General features: G+C 36.5%; 3 protein-coding genes across 3 annotated transcripts; all 3 read right to left on the bottom strand.

Moving 5' to 3' along the window:
- Positions 1 to 1,232: 1,232 nt before the first annotated feature.
- Positions 1,233 to 12,455, bottom strand: sec63 (SEC63 homolog, protein translocation regulator). The gene is made up of 20 exons (XM_039692660.2): positions 12,229 to 12,455; positions 10,100 to 10,199; positions 8,603 to 8,717; positions 8,383 to 8,495; positions 8,049 to 8,110; positions 7,895 to 7,953; positions 7,708 to 7,758; positions 7,101 to 7,209; positions 6,905 to 6,999; positions 6,657 to 6,789; positions 6,257 to 6,349; positions 5,622 to 5,767; positions 4,820 to 4,967; positions 4,638 to 4,720; positions 4,196 to 4,255; positions 3,901 to 4,065; positions 3,025 to 3,171; positions 2,732 to 2,932; positions 2,093 to 2,197; positions 1,233 to 1,782 (listed from the first exon to the last, which is right to left on the bottom strand). The coding sequence occupies exons 1-20, from the start codon at positions 12,350 to 12,352 to the stop codon at positions 1,645 to 1,647; spliced, it is 2,247 nt and encodes a 748-aa protein (XP_039548594.2). The 5' UTR covers positions 12,353 to 12,455; the 3' UTR covers positions 1,233 to 1,644.
- Positions 12,456 to 13,411: 956 nt separating this feature from the next.
- LOC148976852 (uncharacterized) lies at positions 13,412 to 14,500 on the bottom strand. Its single transcript, XM_089118236.1, is given in 6 exon segments — positions 13,412 to 13,735; positions 13,738 to 14,022; positions 14,025 to 14,152; positions 14,154 to 14,194; positions 14,286 to 14,379; positions 14,481 to 14,500. Coding segments are annotated over 6 exon segments (834 nt in total). The 3' UTR covers positions 13,412 to 13,469.
- Positions 14,501 to 18,963: 4,463 nt separating this feature from the next.
- On the bottom strand, positions 18,964 to 23,623 carry ostm1 (osteoclastogenesis associated transmembrane protein 1). The gene is made up of 6 exons (XM_039692171.2): positions 23,157 to 23,623; positions 22,603 to 22,717; positions 22,335 to 22,429; positions 22,140 to 22,250; positions 19,558 to 19,723; positions 18,964 to 19,280 (listed from the first exon to the last, which is right to left on the bottom strand). The coding sequence occupies exons 1-6, from the start codon at positions 23,535 to 23,537 to the stop codon at positions 19,225 to 19,227; spliced, it is 924 nt and encodes a 307-aa protein (XP_039548105.1). The 5' UTR covers positions 23,538 to 23,623; the 3' UTR covers positions 18,964 to 19,224.
- Positions 23,624 to 25,094: the final 1,471 nt, after the last annotated feature.

Below are 25,094 nucleotides of genomic sequence, written 5' to 3'. Positions count from 1 at the left end.
ACGGATGTTTGCAATTTTCCAAATGTAACTTTAAAACACAAACATTAGTTATTGGGAACAAACAAGAAAATCCAATTTCCTGTCATAAATTCATGATAAAAAAATTTTAACAATAAATGAAGATTATCATTTCATACGCATTTCTACATTTCAAAAAATTTCATATCAGTCACCTCTCCCACTGACTGATTAAATAAAAAGACCAGACTAATATTTTCACAACCACTAAATCAGCACTTCCAATACGCTGTCAGACCTTCCACTGGCGCAAAAATAACATTGAAATGGAACAAAAATAATAAAATATACCCTTAATTTTAAGCCCTGTTGCCATCCCTCCACAACTTACAGAAATAAACACTGACCCTCGATTATTCCCATCACTTATATTGGTGTTTTTGCATCACAAACCATTTGCAATATTTGTGGCCACTACAAATTGTATACATTGAATAAGGCATTCATATTTGACGAGAGTGGAATGTAAAACATAGTATATATAAAAAAATAAATCAAGGTAACCTATCAATAGATGAGGAATACAGATCTATGGGAAGCCAAAAGTCCTATATGTCATTTGATCATTTATTTTGGGTTTAATTCCACCCACCTGTCTTTCAAAGCCCTATGGCAAACAGATTGATGGGAAAAGACCTGTGCTCTTGTAACAACTGCAGTCAGCAACAGTGGGGTATTTTAGGTTTCCAGTTCAATCAATATTCAAAAACTTAAATTGTCCTAGAGGGAGTTAAAAAAAAATAAATGAGGCCATGTTAATACACAGAGGCAAGAAATCAGTCTGATATCTACCTGCTTTTGTGAAAGAGCGGAACAATAGTTATAGGTAAAGCAACATTAAAGGTTAAATCAGGACTAAACAGTAGACCTGGCTGTGGAATGTCTGCAGTCATTTTTGTGAGGCTGAGACAACCTGCGCTCGTGATGAGAAGCTGGAAGTAGTTAAGATAGGTGAGATTTATAAACGTATTGGATTTCCACACTTCAGGACGATGAAGACAATTTGAGATGCAACCCACAGCGGTGCGGCTCCTTCGCCCATAACTCTCGCTCAAGCAGCTCTGATCGCACCAAGTCCTTGTGCTCACTTCACACAGCCTCGTAAAAGTGAAAACACCTGGTCAATTTGATATCTAACTACAAAATGATAAGGTAGAAAACACCCTTGAAGCATAAATGGACATAAAATTGAAAAATGACAGTCATGAGGTGTGTGATTTTTCAGCGGTACTCTGGTTTTTATTTTTTCCGACGCATTGGCTGGTCAGACATGTTTTTCGTCAAGTGGAGAGGAATATGAAACACAGCTGGACCCCACACATAACCACTGTGACATCCCACCGATAACGACTGGATGAACGCAGGGAAAGATAACCGACAGTTCCTTAAGTCTTGTTTTGATTGGCAAAATAAACGGTTCAGACAGATTTGTGATTCATGAGGGTTTTAAACAGGAAGAGGGGGCGTCAACGTCCTTGTCTCCTGTTTGCCTCCGGTCTGTGGCGGCCCAGAAGACGGCAACGGTCTGGGGCTATGTGGGTGTGGGTGTGTGTGTATGTGTGTGTGTGTGTGTGTGTGTGCACATGGGTGTATGAGCTGTGCTCAAGTTTGCATGAAATGACTGGATTAGTCGTTGTCTTCTTCATCTTCCTCAGACTCCTCAATGCCATCACTGTCCTCTGGGTCATCCTCTTCTTCCTCAGTTTCTGGGATATCCCACTGCGGGTGGTTATCCATCATGGCCTTCGCCTCATGAACCTCCAGCTAAAACGAAATAAAATGATGACCACAAAGATTCTAGAAAATATATTAACATATTTATTAACTGGAGTAATGGCTGGTGAAAATCCAGCTTTGCCATCACACAATTACCTTAAAAATATATTCAGATAGAAAACAATTGTAATAATATTTTTTGCAATATTACCGTTTTACTGTATTTTTTGATTACATTTTCTTCTTTAAAAAAATGAAACTTAAAAGTACAATTTTTTATTTATTTTTTTTTATATTTAATAAAAAATAATTTAACAAATAAGAAAGAGCATTTCCAAAGAAGAAAACAAAAACTGACCTTGAGTGGCTTGACCTGATCTAATCCCATGAATGAATCTGATCTGAGAATCACAGAATATTGATAGTTTCCAGTTTTGGATGGAGCGGGGAATTTCAGTTCAACCTGAGGCAAACAGGAAGTTTACATAATCATTGGTCACTTTACACAACTCAGCACAATCTAATACGGAAGAGTAATTGGGAAATATGGGCAGATTTATGACCCGTTTGTTTACATCCTTGCATTCTCATGCTCCTCACAGAGAGGAAGCTCTCAGTATATGTCAGACAGAATTATGACAGGCATCTGGCTGTCCTGTAACCAGACAGAGACTGCAGTGTGGAGGTTGCCTAGCAACAGGCTATGGGGAATACTGCAGCGCAGGAGACTCTGAAGCCAGTCACACACACACAAACTCTATTATTCTTTCATTATAATATCAGCACACTATATTGCAATTAATTTTAGTGATTTGTTTTTGTTACTACAGTTCTAAATGCCTTAGTTTTCCAATTGAAAGAAAAAGAAAGAAAGAAAACCTGGATATACAAGACCATCAAAACAATGAGCAACACAATGTCATCCTTTCTTTTACCTCTTTCAACTTTTCTCAACAAAAAGGTGTGATAGAGCACAAACAGATGGTTGTGGCCTCACCTCCTCGGTGTCTTTGAGTGTGCACACATGATTGGGCATAGACACCAGTGTCTGTTCTTTCCTATCTGCGATGTAGAGCCACCACCACTCCTGTTTCTCCTCAGGAAAGTACAGGCTGTAGACAGGGTGTGTGACCTTAGACTTGGTCTCCAATAGCGCCCTTTCACGACGCTGAATGCTCTGTTGTAGGGCCTCCCATTCCTATAGAAAAAAAAAGACGTGTTGGTTATGGAATAATCTGCACTGCAATAACTACCATCAGCAGTCACTCGTCCAAGAGATTTGACACGCACCTCCTCATCATCTCCGGCAATCTCGTCCATCTCAGTGTCACTCTCCTCATCTCTCTCGCTAGGCGAGTCCTTATTTCCCTCTGCTTCGTCCGATTCACTGCCTTTATCAGAGAGATCGTCCTCTTCCTCTTTTGATGCAGCAACTTCCTGTGAACAAGAAAACATATGCAATGGGATGAAAGATTTGTTTTTGCTGTCAATAATATCAGAAAACATGCATCAAAATAAAACTGACTAAAATGAATGACTGACATATATTACACTACCAAGTTTGGGGATGGCAAGATCATTATTTTTTTAAACTATGGTAAAAACCGAAGTAGCGAAACTATTGAGCAGAGGGGCCATAGAGCCTTTATCTCAAGCTAAGAGCAAAGGGGGTCTATACAGCAGATATTTTCTGGTACCGAAAAGAAACGGGGGTCTCAGACAGTTCAGAATGCTCACAACCAGGAAAATCCTCGTGCAGATTTGCCAAGAGGACTGGTTTATGTCGATAGATCTGAAGGACGCTTATTTTGCTTATATTGCCAGGGTGGCGTCAGGCCCCAAAAGCTTTACAGGCTGACGGAACGCCTCCTGGTCTGGACTCAGCACAATATGCGATCATTGAGAGCAGCATATGTGCCTTGTCACCTGAATTAGGGACCAGAAAAATTGTCCAGAAACAATTTTCCAGCAGGAGAATGGTCTCTGTGGCAACACTATAAATGTTTTACTGTCACTTTCATGCATCAATTTAATGTATCTTTGATTAATAAAAAATAAAGAAAACGTCCTGACCTCAATCTTTAGTATGGTAAAATTGAAAGTTATTTTTATCAAAAAACAAAACAAATGTACCACTGAGTATATACAAAGTTCTAGGTTCCTTACATTTCCTGCCACATTGCCATTGGCCTGTTTGGCCTTGTCTCCTTTTGCTTGCTGTTGGGGGACTGGTTTCTTCTTAGTCAGTTTCTTCTTTTTGGACTTGGCAGCTTTTTTAGCTCCTTTATTCTTATTTTGCCAAACTTTTGTTTTGTTTTTGGCATCACCTTGCTGCAAATGACAAATTAATCTTTTTAAAACATTCAAACATGATAATGAGCAAATAGCAAGATGCAACTGTGCTTGTTAAAATCATTATATTTTTGTGTTTGATTATTGTGAAACTTAAAAGCATTACTACCTCCTCTGTATTAGCTTCCTCTGTAGGTAGAGGTGCATTCTCCTCTTTCTCGAACATCTCCTAAACACAAATACAAATTTAGTGTACAAATTTACAATGTTGTTGTGTGTAAATAGTTCAATGTAGATATCAATAAAAACTGTTTTTGGTAAAAAAAAAAAAAAAAAAAAAAAAAAAAAAAAACATTGTCTTGCTGAAATGAATTCTCAACCAAAAAAAATTAAAACAAAAAACAGGCTCAGCATTGACCTCTTGTGGATGCCTGCTGCAATGTGTGTACCAATGGCCATTCCATGACCATAATCAATGCCCATATTATACATAACACACAAATCAACCACTATAGTTAGAGTGTAGAGTAATACTATATGACCCCTTTTCAAGTTAACATCTGGATGAGAAATGGAGGCCCATGAGATATTCTTGCAAATATACTACTTACAGACATTCTCTTCCTCGTCAAGGTAACTGTAACTGTGACAATGGATCCTGCTGTGATGTTATTGCTATCTTCATCGTCCAAGACTGTGGAGTGATGAAACATACAAAGAGTTGAAGTCTTCAAATAACACATATTGTTTTTATTGAATGTAAAAGTGTACAAACGCTGACTAACAAACACACCTTGAAGTTTAGTTTCCATGTTGATAGAGGGGAAGCTCCCGAGGACCGCCATGACCTCATCATACTTCTCATCCCCAAGGAATCTCAGCATGTTTCTCCTGTCCGAGTCTTTCAGACTGACAAGATCTTGCAACGTCCGCACCTTATACTGAGAATCAGAGAGGGGAATGAGATTTGGAAATTTGGATAGTATTTTAAATTTTGGCAGTAACAATTAGGGCTGTCAAACGATTAATCGTATCCAAAATAAAAGTTTGTGTTTACATAATATCTGTGGGTGCACTGTGTATATTTATTTTGTATATATAAATACACACACATGCATGCATATTTAAGAGTATAAAAACATATAAAAATATAATATAAATTATATATAAATCCATATACAGTATAGACATGAAAAAAATTATTAAATATATACAAGCATGTGTGTGTATTTATATATATATAAAAATTATATACAGAGCACCAACATATACTATGTAAACACAAACTTTTATTTATTTATTTTGCGATTAATCACGATTACTTGTTTGACAGCCCTAGTAACAATAGTTTAAGTGGAGGTGTGTAACTATGGTTTGTATTAAACTTGTTATGAAGAAAAATAGCCTACATTTTTTTGAAAGTGCCACTATAACTGATGTAGCAGATTACCTCACAGCCCTAACTATTAGTATGCATAGATTTACAAAATAAAATGCCACAGTTTTTATAGTTCTACTATAGTATACTATAAACAACAACAAAATTGCCCTAACATATCCTCTTATGTGCTGTAATGCCTTTGAGAAATAGGTACCTTTTTACAGATACAGTATCGGAGGTGCTCCTCTTCAAAATGGGGCAGCTGCAAGAAAGGAGATCTGGCCTCCTGCAGTCCTTGAACCACCATCTGAGACAGTTTCATGCAGTTCTCTATGGACGTCAGCCTGGGGGCCCGGAGTCCTAGAAAATCAAACAAGCAAAAAAAAAAAAAAAAAAAAACATGTTTTAATCATGTATCAGGGCTCGCAAAATCGGTAGCCCGATGTCCCGAAGCTATTGTGTTTTCCAGTCGGCTACCAAAATGCATAAATGTCGTTTGCAAAATTTTTACATAATCACGTTTGCAAAAAACCTTTGTTTGTTTGATTTTTTAAAAATTTATATATATATATATATATATATATATATATATATATATAAATAACAACAGCATTTATTTGACTTTTTGTTTATTTTTTTATTATATATATATATATATATATATGGCAGTAAAGAAAACAATACATATAGTCTTTACTGCCATATTTATGCATTCTTGAATTAAAGTAAATGCGTGATCTTTGAAATCAACAATCATACTGATGCCAAACGTTTTAACTGTAGTGTATATGAATACATGTTTTAAAATTAAGCCTTAGTCCATCAGTCAATATTGAAAATATTAGTTACCTCCTCTACTGGTTGCCATCATAGTGAGTTGACAGCCAACATTGATCATTTCCTGTAGTAAAGCAGGGCCCTTCTTCACCACAAACCTTTGATCTGTAGAAGATACAAAACTACTAATTAATTCACATTAATAACCCTAAATTATTTGCAATGAAAATTCAACATGAATACAGATCAGGTAGCTCAACTAGCAGAGCGTGGCATTAGCAACAACAAGTTTGGGTTTGATTCTCAAGGAGCACACATACTTGCAACGTATAGCTTGAATTCTTTTGGATAAAACCGTCTGCCAAATGCATAAATGTAATGAATTGTATTAGACCGGTAGTTGTTGTGGTATTATCTTACAGAAGTAAATTTTGACACTTGTGTGTGAGGTGTATGTGAATGCACTGCATACCCTCCTCTATGTTCTCAGAAACATCCATCCTGGCAAGGTGTGTAAGTAATAAGACTCGAGCCTTCAGGCTGTAGGGATAGCAGAATGGAGGCTCCTTCTTCTTAACATTAATATTCCCCAGCTCCCGAATCAACTGCATAAAGGAACAAACACCCAGCATTATATTTACTGTATGAAATTGTAATCATTATCCACAAGCACTCTTAAATCTTTGGCACAAAACGCATATAAATGTTTGAACATTTTACCTGAGGAACTTCTATGTTGTCTGTTGGTCTTATAATGGCCTCTTTGTTACTACGAGGATCAAACTCAAACGCTGCCGTCAACACCATCACCAATCCTGTCAAACAGAGAGAGAGAGAGAGCAGATGAATTCACGAAAGGATGTCATAAAATAGTTTTCTGAATGGTGACCTTACGTCCTTCTAGGTGTGCACTTACGTTTCATGTTCATTGTAGGCGTTTTGTACATAAAGTGCATAAAAAGCTGAGTTGTGTTGATCAGGATCTGATCACCGCTGTAGCGAATGGAACGGTACCACCATGTGCCCTAAACACAAATGCACACATTAATATAGGGTTTATCAGAATATTAGTCAACGGAAATCAATTTAAGGGTTTCTATACTACAGTTTCTACAAAACGACCAAAAAGGTAAACTACTTTTTAAAGGGTTCTTTTATTTTTTATCTTTTACTCGGCAAGGACACATTAAATTGATCAAAAGCAACAGTAAAGTGATTTAAACATTGTTTTCCACATTGATAATAATAAGAAATATTTCTTGAGCATTAGATATTAGAATGATTTCTGAAAGATCATGCGACACTGAAGACTGGGGTAATTCAGCTTTGTCATCACAGGAATAAATACAATATTAAAATTTCACAATATCACTATTTGTACTTTATTTTTGATCAAACACATGCAGTCCTGGTGAACATAAGAGACTTCTTTCAAACACATTCTAACTTTTGAACAGAAGTGTACATGATTTCTATGAAATCTAAAGTCTAAGTTATTGATCACCATTAGAAGACTAGCTTACCACAACCACTGGAAGGATGACCATAAAAGCCAACCCATAGACCAGCAGCACCTGTGAAAGGCACAAGCAAACAGGTTTTGCCATTTATTGCACGTCTTGAGCCATTTATATAATGTTTAGTTGACACTTAAAATGTGCTTAAAACTTAACTGAATGCTGGAGAAAAAAAAATAGAGAGTGAACTTACCAGCATGGAGTTTTTCTGGTCAACAATCCACGCAGGAAGAGCGATTCCAAAACTCGTCACTGATCAAGAGTGAAATGAAATCGAGATCAGTTTTTAGAGAACACAAATTAATAATAAATCAATCAATGAGTTAACAAGTTCAAGAAATCATCACCTCTTGGGCCATCAGGGTTGCCATAGGTCTCCCAGTTTTTCCGTGATTCCTCATTTGTCAAACTGTGAGAATTTGAGTGTGGGAAACAATTTTAAAAAGTGATGATTACATACTGTGCCATATTGACAAGTAATTGAAAGGTGTAGCGTGGGTATTTCAAGAAGATTAAGCATTTAACTCTGGCACAGTGGGTGACATTTTTACGAATTATATTGTGCTAGCTAAAACAACACACTGCAATACCAAGACTGAAAAAAGAGTTGCCACAGCCATAAATAACATGACATTAAATTTAAAAGGCAACTTGTAAAACGGGTGGCGGCAGCAGTCTTACGCTGAGTAAGCTTTAGCCAGCTTCATGAACATGGCCTCATCTCCACCTTTATCAGGATGGTGTTTTAGAGACAGAACTCTGTACTGCTTCTTAATCTCAGCAACAGATGCCCCCTAAAGAGGAACATAATGGATCTATTAATCTAGAGAAGTAGTAGCTTAGAGATTAAAATGACAAAGAACAAGATTAACAAGAAAGAAAGCAAGAATGCCGTCCTTACCGCGTCCAAGTTGAGGACCTCATAGGGGTTATACTCCTGGTACTCGCGATCTAATTTAGACACCTTATAGGCCAGGAAAAGAAATACTGCCCACCCAAACAACAGGGCTGCTTTTCTAAAATGACACAGAACAACAAAAAAAGTTCATTTTAGTTTGTAACCACAATTTACAATTAAAAAGTAGCTGTTGTACATGTAATGGTGACTAAATAGCCAGAAGAGCAGATTTAAAACAACCCTAAGTAAAAATGTTTTACTTTAAAATAATGTTTTCAAAATCGTTTCAGTGGTTCATCAAGTCGTGACATGCCACCGCTTTGCGATCATTTATAAGATATATCCACGCTATGTAAGATTGCCAGAAGGTCACGTTTCTGTAGTCCGAATGAGACGTTAGAAAACTACAAATTTGACAATTGCTTACAATTCGATATAAGGTACAGTGGGTACAGAAAGTATTCAGACCCCCTTAAATTTTTCACTATCTCACTCTTTTTTTGCAGCCATTTGCTGAAATCATTTAAGTTCGTTTTTTTCCTCATTATTGTACACACAGCATCCCATATTGACAGAAAAACACAGAATTGTTAACATTTTTGCATATTTATTAAAAAAAAATGTTCTCTCGCGTCGGAATTTGAGGAAGTGGGGGAAGTGACGTATGCCATAAAGCTGTCGAATTTTGTAGTTCTTTTTGTGCTCGGGTTCCTACCCGCTCCCTGAAGTTACAGAGTGCCAGTAAAAGCGATACAGACACTGTCAGGCTATGGCAGACCTGTCATTCACCCTATTGTATGTTGATGTACCATCTCAAGGGTTTTGGAAAAATATTATAAAGGTTGAAAAAAATGACATAGTGCTGCTTTAAACCATGAAAGACGAGATTCTGAATACTCCATGCATCTGATCCAAGCTTTGTGCTTTAAATAGTTGGTGCAGAGCTTTGAAAAGTGTCTGAGACGATTATTTTGCTGAAGAATTAATAATTTCATAAGTTTTGACCACTGTGCTGCATTGCTGGGTTGTCACAGCAACATACAAGAAGAGTACATTTGAATAAGCCCATTATAAAATCAAATTGATCTAGATCGCTATATGAAATTTCAGAAATCAAATGAAATACTGTGATCTCAAACAAAAACTTACAAAATCACGAAATAACTGCAGTCCTCCTAATGGTGAATCATAATAAAAAAATGTTGACAGAATACCAAGCACTTAATACATCATATATTAAACAATAAATGTTTTTGATATTTTTTAAAATTCTTAACATGTATAATTGGCAAATTTATTATTTTTGCATTATCGTAAACAGATGCTGTTGTAAAAATGTAAATGTTACCCAGTGCACACTATATACAAACAACTACTGCAATAATAACAAAGTATGCATGTTAAAAACTAAATGCTTTCAAACTGCAAAAAGACAGAAAGACTTGCTAAATGAGATGAATTCACCTGAAACTCACCATTTTCACAGAAACAATCACTTACTTAAGTGTTGGAACAATGCTCTGTTGTGATTTCATAAGCCGAAGGCGATACCACAGACATCTTCCATGAACTCTCCGTAAACTCTTCAACCGCAATTGCTCTGAGAATTAATTAATTTAAAAGAACAAACAATTGTGCGATGAAATCGAATTCTCACTCACCATGCAAACAAACATACAGCCCATACCAAAGCAGTACTCCATATACACTGATAGCTTCAGATAATAATGCTATGGTACGTTGACATATTTCATAGTACTGAATGCTTACCATATTCATATATCACAGTATTTACAGTACACATGCAAGAAACAATATTAGTCTTAGCATGCCCAAAAAGCATGACAGTACTATGGTACTTTTTAGTTAGTAAGGCTTTTGCAAACTTGGCATGGGATTTGATATTTTGATCTGAATGTGAACCTTTGTGGCCCTCTTACATTAAGAGGCATTTTACAAAAGCTGTCTGAAAATGTACAAAATGTTAATGTTACATAACAGAAATTAACAAGACAATGATTTTTGTGCAGTAAAACCATTGTTACTAATATCTAGACAGACAGAGACAGTCTGTCATACAGTCGCACACAAACAAAAATAAGCTGTAGTGTTTTCAGCCTGATAGGAAATTACTGAGCATTAATGTGCTGTAAAAACCAAGAAGGTGCAGCTTTTCTTGAATGTTGCTTGTGTTACACACTTCATTCTTGTTTGCACAGCTGAACACTTGCACTGTGTATACACTTAAATATTAATGTGTTTACAAATGAAATGAATGATTAAAGTACATTATAAACAGAAGGTTTTATCGCAATATATGTCGGAAATGGTTTAATTTTGTGAGTTGTATTCATTGTATTTTGTTAATATTACCCTGTAGGTATTCTGATTACCATTGTTGGTATTTTCCTAGATGTATCCATGTGTTTATACTCTGTTTTATTTTACCTCGTAGGTAATTGATTACCATTGTTGGTATTATTATAATTGTTACCTGAGTTCATGATCATGGTGCGTATTTAGGATATGTTTTGTTTTGTTTTGGTATTGTTTTGCCTTTGATGAGGGAGAAAGGGTTTCCCTTCCTTCCCTTCTCATGTTTTCATTTATGTACTTATATTCAGAATTGCTATCGAGTATTACGATATTGTGTAAGGAAGTAATTATTATTGTTTTGTTTTTCCTGTTTTTGGTAACCGGGGTGGGTTCAAATAAGTTTGACTTCTATCCACTCCGTTTCGAGCAATAGATTTAGGTTTGGTTAAAGTCGATGTAAATATTATGAATTTAAAGGCTTGTACAGATTAACCAAAATGCTGCGCATTGCCTTGTCATGTGTAACTGTATATTGCTCGAAATAAACAAATAAATAAATAAATAAATAAATAAAAATGATAAATGTGTACCTTTTACCTGTCAGTATATTTTTGTGTTTTCTTCTATGTAGCTTGCAGAAACTGCAAGCCATTGTCTTTGTGGCTATATTTATTTATTGCTGTGAATTTTATCAATATTTATGCTTTTCTGTTGCATGTAAACAGCACGTAAATGAAAGATAAACATGCAGTTCTTAAAAGAGCACAATTCACAAGAAGGTGAAAAAAACATTTCATAACACATGCTAACAAATTAGAGGGAGTGGCACTGAATGCCATTCAGATTGCAGACGGAAAATAATATAAAAATCCACTGCGTTTTTATATGTTCAGATTAGTTGAATGTGTTTGCCAACGTAAACAAATGAGAACATACGAAAACAAGCCTACTGAACGGAGTAACACTACATTTAACGTATGTAGCTGGTGTGTGATGGCAGCAATGCTCAAATAGAAACTTGAAAAGCCTTATTTATAAGTATCTGAATTAGGATCCGTTACCGACACCTCTTAAATACTGGAAATATCCCACCAAGTCTAGTTTATTTGAATAAGGGTCAGCTGCTAATGCCACACATTAACATTCTGGCAAGCCCTTGGTGTCATTACTAGATTTACTCTCGGCATTCGTTTTAATAAATACAGCAATGTCATCAAATATTCTTTGCAGAAAAGGCAATCATGGTTATCAGGGTGATCAGCAAGCGACAGGCAACTGGTTAGCTGGTAGTGCATTAGCATATGGGGCCTTACCCGCATTCTGATCCCGGGGCCAGAGGTAATAGGTGGCTGGGATGACTATTAGTCCCACAAATGACGTGAGGAAATAGAAAAAGGTGTTGCCACTGTCGTCGTACTGAAACTGCTGTCCAGCCATCTCGCAGCGGCACTAAACCCCGATTTTACCTGCCGCCTTGCCGCCGTATCAGTCGCTTTACTGTAGGACTAGACACATATGCGGGAGAGGGAAGCATCCAAGCACTTTCTGCCACGATAGCTATGTTTTCAAAATAAAAGTACCCCGTTGTTTGTATTATTTTCATTAAGAATTTACTCACCTAAGTTGATTATGTAAAAATTCGGTGGGCATTTTTTAAAAACACAATTTATTTTACAGTACTGCAATTGTTGTTGGTAGGAAAAAAAGAATGTATATATTTTTACTTTTAACACGGCTCGCCGCTTGCTGTCGTAGTTCTGAAATAAGAAAAACCTTTGCTACCTTTATGCGCCGTTTTTAAGTAGCAGTGTACGTGGTTCTACGCGTGCGCGTTGTAGTGTATATTTTTGGTTGAAAACCCTGATTTTAAGTTTTTATTGGCGCTTAATTTACAAAATGACAACCTGCTAAAAACTGAAGAAGAAAAAAAAAACAACATTTACACAGACATTGGGACCATCACACTCTCAACCAAGGACCTCAGTACAAAAGTTGGCGTGCCCACCTGTTTTGCGTAATATCATATACAGATGTGTGTGTAACTTAGGTTGTTAGATTCTTCAAACAGCATAATTTCAACATTGACGAACCTGGCCCAGTCATTTTCTAGTGAAACCATTGGCGTTATAACCTATATGTAAATTATTATTATTATTATTATTTGCATTTGCCTTACTGTTTGTGTTTGTTTTTTGGACCATGTGTGTCCTTAATAAAAGCTTTGATGATGATGATGAATATTATATAACAATATTTTTCTTTACCAGATTTGGACCCAGATTAGGCTATTGTAGGGGATCAAAAGTATTTCAGATGAATAGCGATCCTAAAGCCACAAAAAAGATGGTTTTATTAGACGATCATTTTTTTATGTATTTTTATGACATATCACTCAAACATAGTAGTGCATATAATAAAAAAGACAAACTACTGTTTTGACTACACAAAAGTCAACTTACAATTTAAATTAGTACATTTTTTCAACATTGTCTTAATGTCATTATCATTTGTAAAACTGAAATTCATTTTCTAATTGTACATTCATTTTCTTTTTTTAGTGGTTTGCCCAAGTAAGGTGGCAATGTCTTATACAGCAGGCCTTCACAGCTAAGCTGGTCTGACAGATGGAATGCTTCTGCAGACACCGGAGCCTTTGAAAACGAGATCTCAGATTATGGATGGAACCTTGCACCACTGCAAGACATGACTGCACTTTCCAATTATAAAGTAGTACTTTTTTCTGCCCGACTTTTCCATAATCGGGGAACGGGGTCAGGAAGTGCTCTGAAAGTGGGAAGGTAGAATCACCTGTGCTTGCCATAGGAGAGCCACGGGGTCTTCCTGCAATGCTTTGCCAATCACCGTAGCTAACAGTACTCTTGAGTTATGCCAGTTACTAGAGTGCTCTGCAGTCACATAGGTAAAACGACCCTTGTGGTTGCAAAAAGCCACGAGTTTTATAGAGTACAACCCATCTGCATCTCTTTATACCTCTGGATCTGGCACATCAGTAGGCTTCTCAATAGGAATGAAACACATTCCTACTACACAAAGAGTATCTGGTAACCCCACAATAGAAAAGAAGCCCAGCGCAGACATTTCTGCTAGAATTCAACCAGCTGATCACAAATGAGTGACTCTGTGCCGTGGAAGCGGTTTGCCACAGTGTGGTAAGACTCTTGGGTAGAAAGAGCCCACAGAGTAGCAAGCACAGCATGCCACACGGTCCATTCCTCTAATGGTAGTCCATTTACGGGGTGCCAGCAGCCGTACCAACTCCTACAGACACAAAAAGAAACGAACAATTTGTACAAAATACAAATGAGATTAGCAAAACGTATAGGACCAGCATTAGCTTAAGTAGGCCTACCTCAGTTTGAGTTGGCGTCAGCTGAAAGTGACTCTTAAACTCACTTATAGTCAAGCTTTGCAGTACAGTATTGAACACTTCTCTTTCTTCCTCTCTGACACGTGAAAAAGAATAATGTTAGAGCATTTGTCTAAAATTTCATTATAAAGTTGTCTTGACACTTTCTTTCATCAAATGCTGAGTGGATCGTTTTACCTTTTCACTTTAGTTTTCATTCTGTTGAAATATAAAATAATATCAAAATAATAATTTGCATCATTGGTTTTTCCCTGCTAGTTTTTTTTTTAATAGGTTTTAGTTGCTGCTGGTCATTGGCACTATCAGGAGAAAAAAGGTACAAATACGGTCACTGGGGCACCCTAATGCACAAATCTTTTTAGAAAATAAAAAGTACATTTTTGTACCTCATTTACCCCGAAATGGCACATTATATTATCTATTGATGATATATTAATACTTTAGAAGTATATGAAGAGTTCAGATGCAAAAGCCTCTAAGTGCCATTTGAAATTTTCTTCTAGAATGATCATTTTTATCAAGCTTGTATATTTAAGTTCAGTGATTTCACTTAAATGGCAATGATAATTACCTATTAATTGTTATTTAAGTGAAATTACTGAACTTAAATATACAAGTTTGATAAAAATCATCATTAAAGAAGAAAATTTCAAATGGCATTTAGAGGCTTTTGCATCTGAACTCTTCATATATTAGTATGTTAAAATGTACATATTACACCTACTGGCCCAGACTCAGGTAAACTCCGCTTTTGTACATGTCCACAGTTTAAGCCCTAGCTTTTTGGTGGGCCAAAAACCCCTGGCACGATCAATCCCCGTAAGTGCCGGAGGAAAACGCAACTGTTCCTCCTGGCACGCACTAACACTAGCTTTTTGCCATAGCTTTTTTCCAGACAATGGTTGGTTATGCGGCTACTGGTGCAATGCCGCCCTCTTATGGCAAATCCATATATATGTGATGGATTGAGGCTATTCCTTCCGAATGCGATTGATTGTCTTCAGTGAATATTGAGGTCAAACCAATCAACTAGGCTGAAAATATCTTAAAGCAGCCCAAGATATAGGCCTATGTTTCATCTGGTTTAAGTTGGTCGCCGGCATGGCCAATCAGGTATTCCCCTCTAGTTTAGCTGGTTTAAATGCTAAAACCAAATAATCTAACCAGTCTAAAAAACAACTTAGTCTGGCTGGCTACAGTTTGTTAAATCAGTGATGGCATAAAAACATGTCTCAATCTAGCCTATTAATTCATAATCAAAGTGTGCCTTAATATCATATTCCATCGGTAGATGGCACCAGAGTACAATCTGATTTATTTATGATGCATCGCCATGTAATATACATGGTCTCCGTATGGTTCAATGGTTTAACTGTTAATAAATTCCACATTATTTACAAAAAAAACCCCATCAAGTGTCTCTGTCTGTGCTGATATGATATGAGAGACGAGAAGTGATCATGCTCAAACCCTCCTCAATAACCTTTGCCATTTCTTCTTCAATCCCATTGACCTGAATGATGATAGCAGCACAAAATAACAAATAAGAGCTACAGTGATGAGACTGCTTACTTCAGACATGAGAGATGCTCTTACCGTCCTGCGTTAATCAGACAGAGTTAAATATGCAGGGAGTAATTGTGCAGGTCACAACCCTCATCTTAATTTACACATTATTAAATAGAGGTTATGCCTTTATAAGGCCATAAATCTGTAGAGAAATCAACCATAACAAGTAGCATGACAATTAAGAAATTAATTTTTAGTTTCATGCCCAAATGTATTATGCAAATTTTCTTTACAGTCATGGTTATTTTAACACTTTTACAGTTATAGGATCAATGGACATTCAGTAGTGGAAATTGTAAAATAAAGGTCATGTCCATAAATATTTAATAATTGTGTTCATGGTCCCAATGCATTTGTTGGCTAATCGTTTGAAACTAAAATTTGACCTTACACAATTTATCACACACGGGACTTAATTTTAATTTATTTATTGTATCCTGTGCTTTCTGTTATGTTGTGCTGAGCTATTCAGATGCCAGACCCATTTTAGAAATCACTGATGAAGATGAAGCACCACAGTGGCCACCTATTTCCTCCCTAAAATCTTGTCTATTATTTTCCTCAAGAGGCCCTATAGCCGTCTTATCCAGCTGATGGGCAATGCACTGTACCCGGAGATGAGTGGGCAGGGGTGCCCAACAGGGTCAGATGTTTCTGCCCTTATGCCACAGCTCCTTATTCAAGAGCTCTCATTCAGCCAGACACCCCGGGTCTGTGTAAGCCTTGCCGACTGTGATCCCATTGTCTTATTAAATGAAGCTACAGGGAACAGAAGTCATCCACCTTAGGTTTCTGACACACCAATCACCATCAGCGATGTCTCCTCCAGCTGACCTCTCATGACCTTTATAATGGGGGGAAGCATTTCAGAATGATCGGCTGGAATGGAGAGCTCTGTGGCCATCAGCGGTGCTAAGTGACCACTGTGATGAAGTGATTTTATAATCATAATACCATAATCCCATGATCTTCAGACTTTGACCCCTATGAGGTCATAATGGCCCCTTTCATTCAGCAACACATGTTGGCTCTTAAGTGAGAGTTCCCGAATTATAAAGCTATATTTATTCAACAAAGCGCCATATTCAGCTTCAGCTAATTTACTAACTGACAGCTGACAGCAAGGTTTGCATAACTACCAAAGTTGCACAAAATAAGAATACCATGTGTGATGCATGACAGAGTAGATTGGTATATGAAGGAACCAGAGGTACAAATCAGACAAGTTTAAAGACAAAAAATTGGATAAGTGAACCTAATTTGTGTTTAATTTGTATCCAAGATATTATTATTATATAATAACAGGTGTGTATTGTTATTATATTACTATTATACCAGGGTTTTATCAGCTATAGTTGATCACATGCATGATTTTTCTCAACACACTTGACATGCAATTACGCTAAATGTTGTGTTTTCCAGTCTTTTATCTAATTTGTACAAATTTTAGCTAACAAGAAACAAAATTATTATAATGACTCACCAGTTATCACTATAAATATCTTCATGTATTTTTCCTTCAAACTAATGCTTTTTTTATATAACAAAATAATCAAGTTATCAAGGAATATTACATTTTACACAAAATAATTATTTTCTAAGTCAATTCCAATTAAAGCTCCTTGGAATAGATTATGATGCTTGTAAACAAGCCAGAGGGTTGATCCATATAAATAATAATTATACAATAAACATTTTTAGAATGAAATGTCTTTTTATTAATCGAAATAAAATTACAGCTTCACAAAAAGTGGAAAATATAAGACTCTTTTGTTACTACTATTTCTCCTTAAGAGCACAAAGCAATCATCAACAGACAATAATGATTCCTGATGAATCCTGATGTCAACTTTAAAACAAAATGCAGTTGGATTTCAAAGTCCCTACCGAGTTTCAGGCTTAGGGTTATTTCTTAACAGGCTCATTGCTTAAGGTCCAAAGTCACTGCTCTGATTCTTATTGGGGCAAAACGTGATTAGGGATAATCTCATACTTTCCACCAGTTTCCCCTCATCCTCTGTAGGGTTCTTGTAAGGGAAAGTAAGCTCGGGTCATGCATCGCAAAAGCTATTTCAGCGTTTGCGTCAGTTCGTCGAGCACGTGGCTATAAAATTCACCTGGTTGCTACATTTGGAAGTCGGGTCAGGAGTAATGACTTTCACCAATGCTTAACGGATTGTTAGACATTGCACTCATGAGCCGCGTATGAAAAGGCTATTTTTCCCCACGTCTTCCTGTACGATCATATGATTTGACAAATCAAGCAAAATGCGCTTATGAGGCAGTGTGATAGGCAATGGCTCGGCTCCATAAGACCAAAAAGCCAATGCGGCTTAAACGGATGTGTTGTTACGATTATTTGGCCAAGTAACTTTATCCTACATATAGATTAGCTGCTAATGACTGGGGAAACAGGTGCTTTGCAATCCAAGGAAAGTCCACATAACCATGAAAATAACGAGCCTGTCAATCCCTCCAAGGGAGGTTTTAGGAGTTAAGCACAATTAACATATTTTAATAGAGGTATGAGGAAAATAGTAGATTGAAAACTATTTCACCATCACAAAAGAATGCAAGGGGTTTTCTTATAACTTACACTTTACATCATTTAATGCTAATTTGTTCATCAAACATTTACGAAACAAACAATGAGGTGAAGACTATGGCAACTCCATTGTAAAAAGCATAAAAAGCAAACAAGCACATGGTTCATCTAAAAAGCTTCATGTTGCCTCTGCCATCCTTTACTTTTCTCCTCTACTCACTGAATACACCTTTGACCCTGAATAAGAAATTTGTCACAAGACCTTTCTTTAATGCACATGGAGTGCTTCCAGAAGTGGCATCATTACCATGTAATGTGTGTGCGCGTGCATTTGTTACTACCTAGGAAAATAGAGAGTATAAAATGTATCATGCTCTCTCAAAAAAGCAGCAAAACCAGTTTCATGTAAAATACTGTATAAAGCACCCTTTTCTCTGGATCACATCTTTTTCATACCTTAAACGCAATATAATACCGTCATCCTGTCTAATAACTGAAAAGCTCACTGATCCTCTATGAAAAACAGTAAAATTATGCCTTTTGCAAAAAAAAAAAAAAAAAAGAAGCGCTGAACCTAAATCTATAGTGCAAATCACAAATTGTGCAAAACAAAAAAAACTACTGACTTAAATAGAACAAGAGGACGTGATCCCAGCAGCTGGAGAACATCACAGTCTTTGAACTAGGATGTGCTTGGAGTCCAGGAGAAGACATGAACCCCATCCATCCATGATAAAAGTGCCTGTTGATTTAGCAGGAGAGGTGAACCAAAGATTCAGTGCTCTCTCTTCCTTGCCTCATCTCCACTCAGCTGAATTTGTCTTGGATATTCATTAGGCTGCTGCTGGACTTGGCTCTTTTGGCTGTGGATCAAGATGAAGGAATAGATTAAAACCAGACAGCAGAATATTCACTGCACAGTTTAGCCTTGAAGTCAGAGCATTAAGAACAGTTGGTGTATTACATGCTTTGAAAGATGCTAAAAGTGGTAGTCTGGGTGATCTGTGCCTGAGGCAAGTACTGTCTGCAAGTAATTGACCATGAAACCGAAAGCATGCACAGTTAACACTGTCGAACACCTCTGTCCTTTTCCTTGAACCTTCTGCAGAGACAATTTGCACAGCTAAACAAGTTACTCACGGTGTATGAGCTTGCGTTTCTTTTGTTCCGAGTGCAGGAAGCTGCTTAAGTAGAAGATGATGGGGAGGAAGAGCATGAAGCTGGACACTGCGATGACAGGCACCGTCTCTTCCCGAGGCAACGAGCAATTATAGTTTTTACTCCACAACCGCCGTGTCATGTTCATCTGAGAAGTAAGCAAGGTAATCAGTTTCACAATATCAAATAGCTCCATCTTTATCTGCTACCATTAAGGCTGAAAAACCTTTTTTCTTTGTTGGATTAGTGTGTTATATAACATTACTGCATTAGGAAGACGATTTTATCTAAAACAAATTACAATGAATTTTATCATGCATTTTTATCCATTCTGTGAGAACCAAACTGTGAGCTTGGTGTGAAATGCTACTGTTTATTAAAGGAGTAGTTCACTTTAAAAAAAAAAACTTTTGCTGATAATTTACTCACCCCCATGTCATCCAAGATGTCCATGTCATTCTTTCTTCAGTCGAAAAGAAATTAAGGTTTTTGATGAAAACATTCCAGGACTTTTCTCCATATAATGCACTTTATTGGTAACCAAATGGTTCAAGGTCAAAAAGACAGTTTCAGTGCAAATTGCAAACTGTTCGAAGGGCTTTAAACGATTCCAGACGATGAATAAGGGTCTTCTCAAGCAAAACGATCGCTCATTTAATAAATAAATAACAAAGTTTAAGTTTTATAAGCTCAAATGTTCACCTTGCTCTGTACTGTGATGCAGGTTCGTGACTCTCCTGTTCGAACTCGTTCATCAAAATGAACAAATCATTTTCCGAGTCAATTCGTTCATTTCGTTCGTTAAATGAACCAAATGACACAAAAAAAGATTTCTTTAAAGCCCTTTGAACAGTTTGCACTGAAACTGTCTTTTGGACCTTGAACCATTTGGTTACCAGTAAAGTCCAGTATATGGAGAAAATCCTGGAATGTTTTCATCAAAAACCTTACTTTCTTTTCGACTGAAGAAGAATGACATGGATATCTTGGGTGACATGGGGGTGAGTAAATTATCAGCAAAAGGTTTTTTAAAAGTGAACTACTCCTTTAAGACTGGAATACACAATATGACTTTTAAAATCGGAACACTAGGCATTAACACTTGCCGAATTTCTAAATGTTACAGAGGAAAACTAGCCGTCATAACCAGATTTTCAAAGTGTCCCAAACACAAGCTGCGTCCCAAATCAGAGGCTGCATCCTTCAAATGCAGACTACAAATGCGTCCTTCATTTCCTAGGCCACAAAGGATAGAACAAGTGGATCCTCCGCAGCTTATTTCAGGATTCATTGCGCTGGTGACGACTGGATATTTTTCAAAGAAAATGCCAGATTACACTTTTTAAATTTAAGCATTGGGTTTCAACTTACTCGAATATCTAACAATATTAATGTAAAAAAATAAAATAAAATAAAAACTTTCCTGTTTGGAATTGAATAACAAAAAATGAAAACCAGCTCGTTTTTTTGTTTTTTTTGTTTATTTAAAAAAGCGAAAAAATTGGATTTTGGCTTTCGGTTTATTGTTTCGATATTTCATTTGCACATTGCTCCTACAGTTTAGGACTAAATAATTTTTAAAATTGAATAGAAATAAAGTTTATATTTATAAATGAAAGCATGTGTAGCCAAATCAGTTCACATGAAAAGAAAGAGACAGAAAAGAGAGGAGCTACAATCATTAATATTTACAAAATTAGCAGGGTTTGGGATTAATTAAAATCAGTTGAAGAGCACAGCAAACCTTTAAGAGGTTTGAGCCATTTGAATTCTGCACAGAATGCTATACTATAAAGTGATATGGAAGAGATTAGGAGGTAACTGCAGGTTTACCAAGTGATATAGACGAAACGCTATTGGCTATTTAAAAAAAGGGGAGGAGCTGTTTGATATGTCCCGTCCCAACTTCCATAGTATTTTTTTTCCTACAATGGACGTCAATGTCTAACATCAACTGTCTGGTTCCCAACATTCTTCAAGATGAATGTAGGAGAGAACAGAAGAAAGAAACTCATTTAGGTTTGGAAAAACTTGAGGGTGAGTAAATGACTGAATTTTCAATTTTGGGAGAACTATCATTTAAAATCGCTCGGTTCGACCTTTCGGTCTTCGAAGGTGTGGCCTTCAACTTGAGGGTCCTTTGATAGATGCAGCCTCGGAATTGGTACACAGCTACAGAAACATGCACTTCATTGCGAGGAGGCGTGACAAATGAAAACAATATGTTTTCTAAAATCAGCTCAAAATATCAAACATGTTTGATATCTTCCAACTGGATGGAATAGCAGTCAATCAATCAATCAAAAAAAAAAAATTCCTTTCACAAATTACAAACTACATAAACTCCAAATTCACAGTATCTGAAGAATCAACTAGCATTGACATTGGGGCAAAATAAGTGTACAAAAGCAGTAGTGTATTCCAGACTTTAGTTTGTACAGGTGTAGGGCTATTGGGTGCTATTTTACAATTCTCCCAAACTTGCACATTGTAAAACTTAATTTGTTAATAACTTTTGGACTGTTTTTGTCAAATGACATAATTTGAGTATAGTGGGTACTTACTGCATCTTCTATATCAATGCAGAGTGTATTGTTTTTCTCCATTCTACCATAGAGCTCGTTCAACCTTTTGTATGAGGATTTGCAGTCTTTGCAGAGTTCGGAGTGATTCTTCTGTTTAGAAAACAGGATACTTTCAAACTCAAGGATTTGTTTTAGCTGTGCTTATATTGATGTAAGCGAGCCATTTGATGTTACCTGATATTGCTCAAAGCAGGTGAGTGACTGATTCAGAATGGCCATGAAGTACACAGTCTCATTAGAGAGAGCCTCTTGGTCTTCAGTCAGACAATCTAATGAGGAAAAAAGTGAATTTTACACAACACAGTTTCTTCATATTTCAAGTGGTGAGAAGTATATTATCTGGTTAAAAGTGAAAATGAAAGAAACGTGCTTACGAGAAAGGATCCAGTCTAATGCCAGTTTCAATTATTGAACATTCAATGTTTCAGGTTATGTTACTTACGCTTGCATTCTGCTGATATCCAGACCTCTTCTAATTTGTTGAAGAGGGTATAGAGCAGCATCAACCTATCAGAACGCATCAGGCTGTCATGACAACTGACATTTCCAGGGCCCAGCTATGAGAAGACATAATCACACAAATTATTAAGCATTAACTTCTACATCTGCAGACCATAACTTATTTTATAATAACAGCGTTATTGCAAAATACCCACTAACCAGCATGTGTGTTAATCAAAATATACACAGTATGTACTGGCATCTTTACCTATTTATTCAGTTTAAAAAGGTGCAATAAGATGACAAATGTTATTTCACAAAGTTATTTTAAATTTAAACTTAAAATAGCTCTATAAGCTCACTAAAACATTCCAGAGTCAGTGTGAGTCAGGCTTTTTGAAACAATGAACACACACACACACACACAATCACGAGACATGAGTGCATGTGACCAGTGGTTGAGAAATATATCAAACAACCTTCAAACCATTTTTAGGCACGTTTAGTGTTATATATGGACATTTAGAGTAAATTAAACTTGCAATGAGCACTTACTTGGTCAGATGATATATTTTTATATATTTCCTCCAGACTGTTGAAGTAAGTGTAACACTTCTGACAGACTTTGACAGGTCGTGCATAAGACACCAGGCAGTTTGCGAAAGTCACGTAGCGTTCACCGTAGATATTAAGCAGTTTAATACAATACTCGTTCACTTCCAAGTCATCTGGAAACATAGATGAAAGACTGAGAGAGTAGAAGAACCCCAAACCGCTTGCCTGCGATACAGGCATGACTGCTGATGGAAGCTTTAATGCGACATCGACACTCATTTCCGATGGGTAAACCGAGCAGTTGGCAATGTTAATTAATGTAATCGCACATCCTGACAATAAGCATGATACCAAACATGTAAATTTCGTTAACAAATCCATATCTTTTAGGACTCCCAATACAGAACGCTGTTGCGTTTCCAGACTCTGCACAGCTTCCTGTTTTCTTCAAGTGGAGTCTCGATCACATGACTATGGTAAATCTCGCGATGGGCGGGATTTTAAATGACAGGTCAAGTTGAAAATAAGAAGTGGAAATTGAGCCAGTTTCAGCAAATTCCACTTCTTTTGTGTCTATACAATTTATTGTTTAAATTAAACTATTAGCTTTATTTTATATAAAAACGATCTCATAGACAGGATCATTGCACAAGCAGGCTAGCCCCACAGAAAGAGCTGAATTAATTCAGTAGGATTTTTATTGTTATTATTATTATTGAAACCGTATCAATTTACAAACTCAAATAGGGAACAATACTATGCAGACAAAAATAACTCCATTCGTATATCTGAGACTGTGGATATGTGCATCATAGAACAAAAAAATGCATAAATAGTACAATAATCAAAAGCATAATTCAAGCATTTAAGGGGGTTACAAAGTGCAAGGAAAATATAAATAAATAAATATTAGACAAAAACTAATTCAAAAGATATGCTCAGTGATCTCTGCCCATGTGTTTAACAATTTCACTTAAATGGCAATAAAGATTACCTATTAATTTTCATTTAAGTGAAATTACTGAACTTAAATTTACAAGCTTGATAAAAATGGTCATTTTAGAAGAAAATTTCAAATGGCATTTAGAGGCTTTTGCATCTGAACTCTTCAAATATATATATATATATATATATATATATATATATATATATATATATATATATATATATATATATATATATATATATAAAACCTTTTATTTACTGCTTTTAACCTACCTACTTGGATCGGTTTTCATGCACATAAAATCTAGGCTATTTGCTTTAATTAGGCTATCACCACTAAGAATCAATTCAAGGTGAATTTTAAAATGTTCGCAGCCTCATGGAGAACAAACACTTGATTTATGAAAATCTGGAGTAAACACCTTGAATGTATTATTTTTTCATTATTTTTTTTCCCTCTGTGTTTGGAGGCAGTGGATTTATGCACGCGCTGCATCCTCTCTCTTCTCGGTTTTTGACACCGCGTGCAATTTTGCGAATGTGTTAGCGCGCACGCGGCCAAAAAATAATTACGGAGTCAAGGTAAACGATCTGGGCTCCGATTCTGATTGTGTTAATTGTCGCAAACCCTCGAATCAAGCCACTGCAGTCAATGGTCTTTAATGTGAAATTAGTGCCTCTTGATAACTTGCAGTCCGCGGCAATTCTGCAGTCATGAGAGCCTGATGGAAATGGGGGACTCAGAATGCCTCGCATTAAGGGCTATTCTACTGCGTGCGCTGATGTCTGAGGGTAAATTCGCAGGTTTTATGTCGTGGATTGTGGCATTAGCTCTCCACTACTGCAGCGCTGTTATTGTGATAGCCTTAAATTGGATGATCCAAGTCACCCAAGGCAGCTGATTTCAGCGGTTTGCAAGCAGAGAGCGGTGTATAGGCTACTACAAAATCATACCATATATTGTTTTTAATCACATACATGCCCTGGCAGAAA

This window comes from Pimephales promelas, chromosome 13 (genome assembly GCF_988280905.1).
Source record: "Pimephales promelas chromosome 13, fPimPro1.hap1.1, whole genome shotgun sequence".
Lineage (NCBI taxonomy): Eukaryota > Metazoa > Chordata > Actinopteri > Cypriniformes > Leuciscidae > Pimephales > Pimephales promelas.
Note: the sequence above shows the minus strand (reverse complement) of the source record. Positions and strands in the feature narration are given on the sequence as shown.

Coding starts and splice junctions, on each gene's coding strand:
- sec63 (XM_039692660.2), bottom strand. CDS start 12,352: ATGGCTGGACAGCAGTTTCAGTACGACGACAGTGGCAACACCTTTTTC. Junction 10,200..12,228: donor GCCCCGGGATCAGAATGCGG/GTAAGGCCCCAT, acceptor ATTAATTCTCAG/AGCAATTGCGGTTGAAGAGT. Junction 8,718..10,099: donor AGCATTGTTCCAACACTTAA/GTAAGTGATTGT, acceptor GTGTCATTTTAG/AAAAGCAGCCCTGTTGTTTG.
- ostm1 (XM_039692171.2), bottom strand. CDS start 23,537: ATGGATTTGTTAACGAAATTTACATGTTTGGTATCATGCTTATTGTCA. Junction 22,430..22,602: donor GATATCAGCAGAATGCAAGC/GTAAGTAACATA, acceptor TTTCCTCATTAG/ATTGTCTGACTGAAGACCAA. Junction 19,724..22,139: donor GCATTGATATAGAAGATGCA/GTAAGTACCCAC, acceptor CTTACTTCTCAG/ATGAACATGACACGGCGGTT.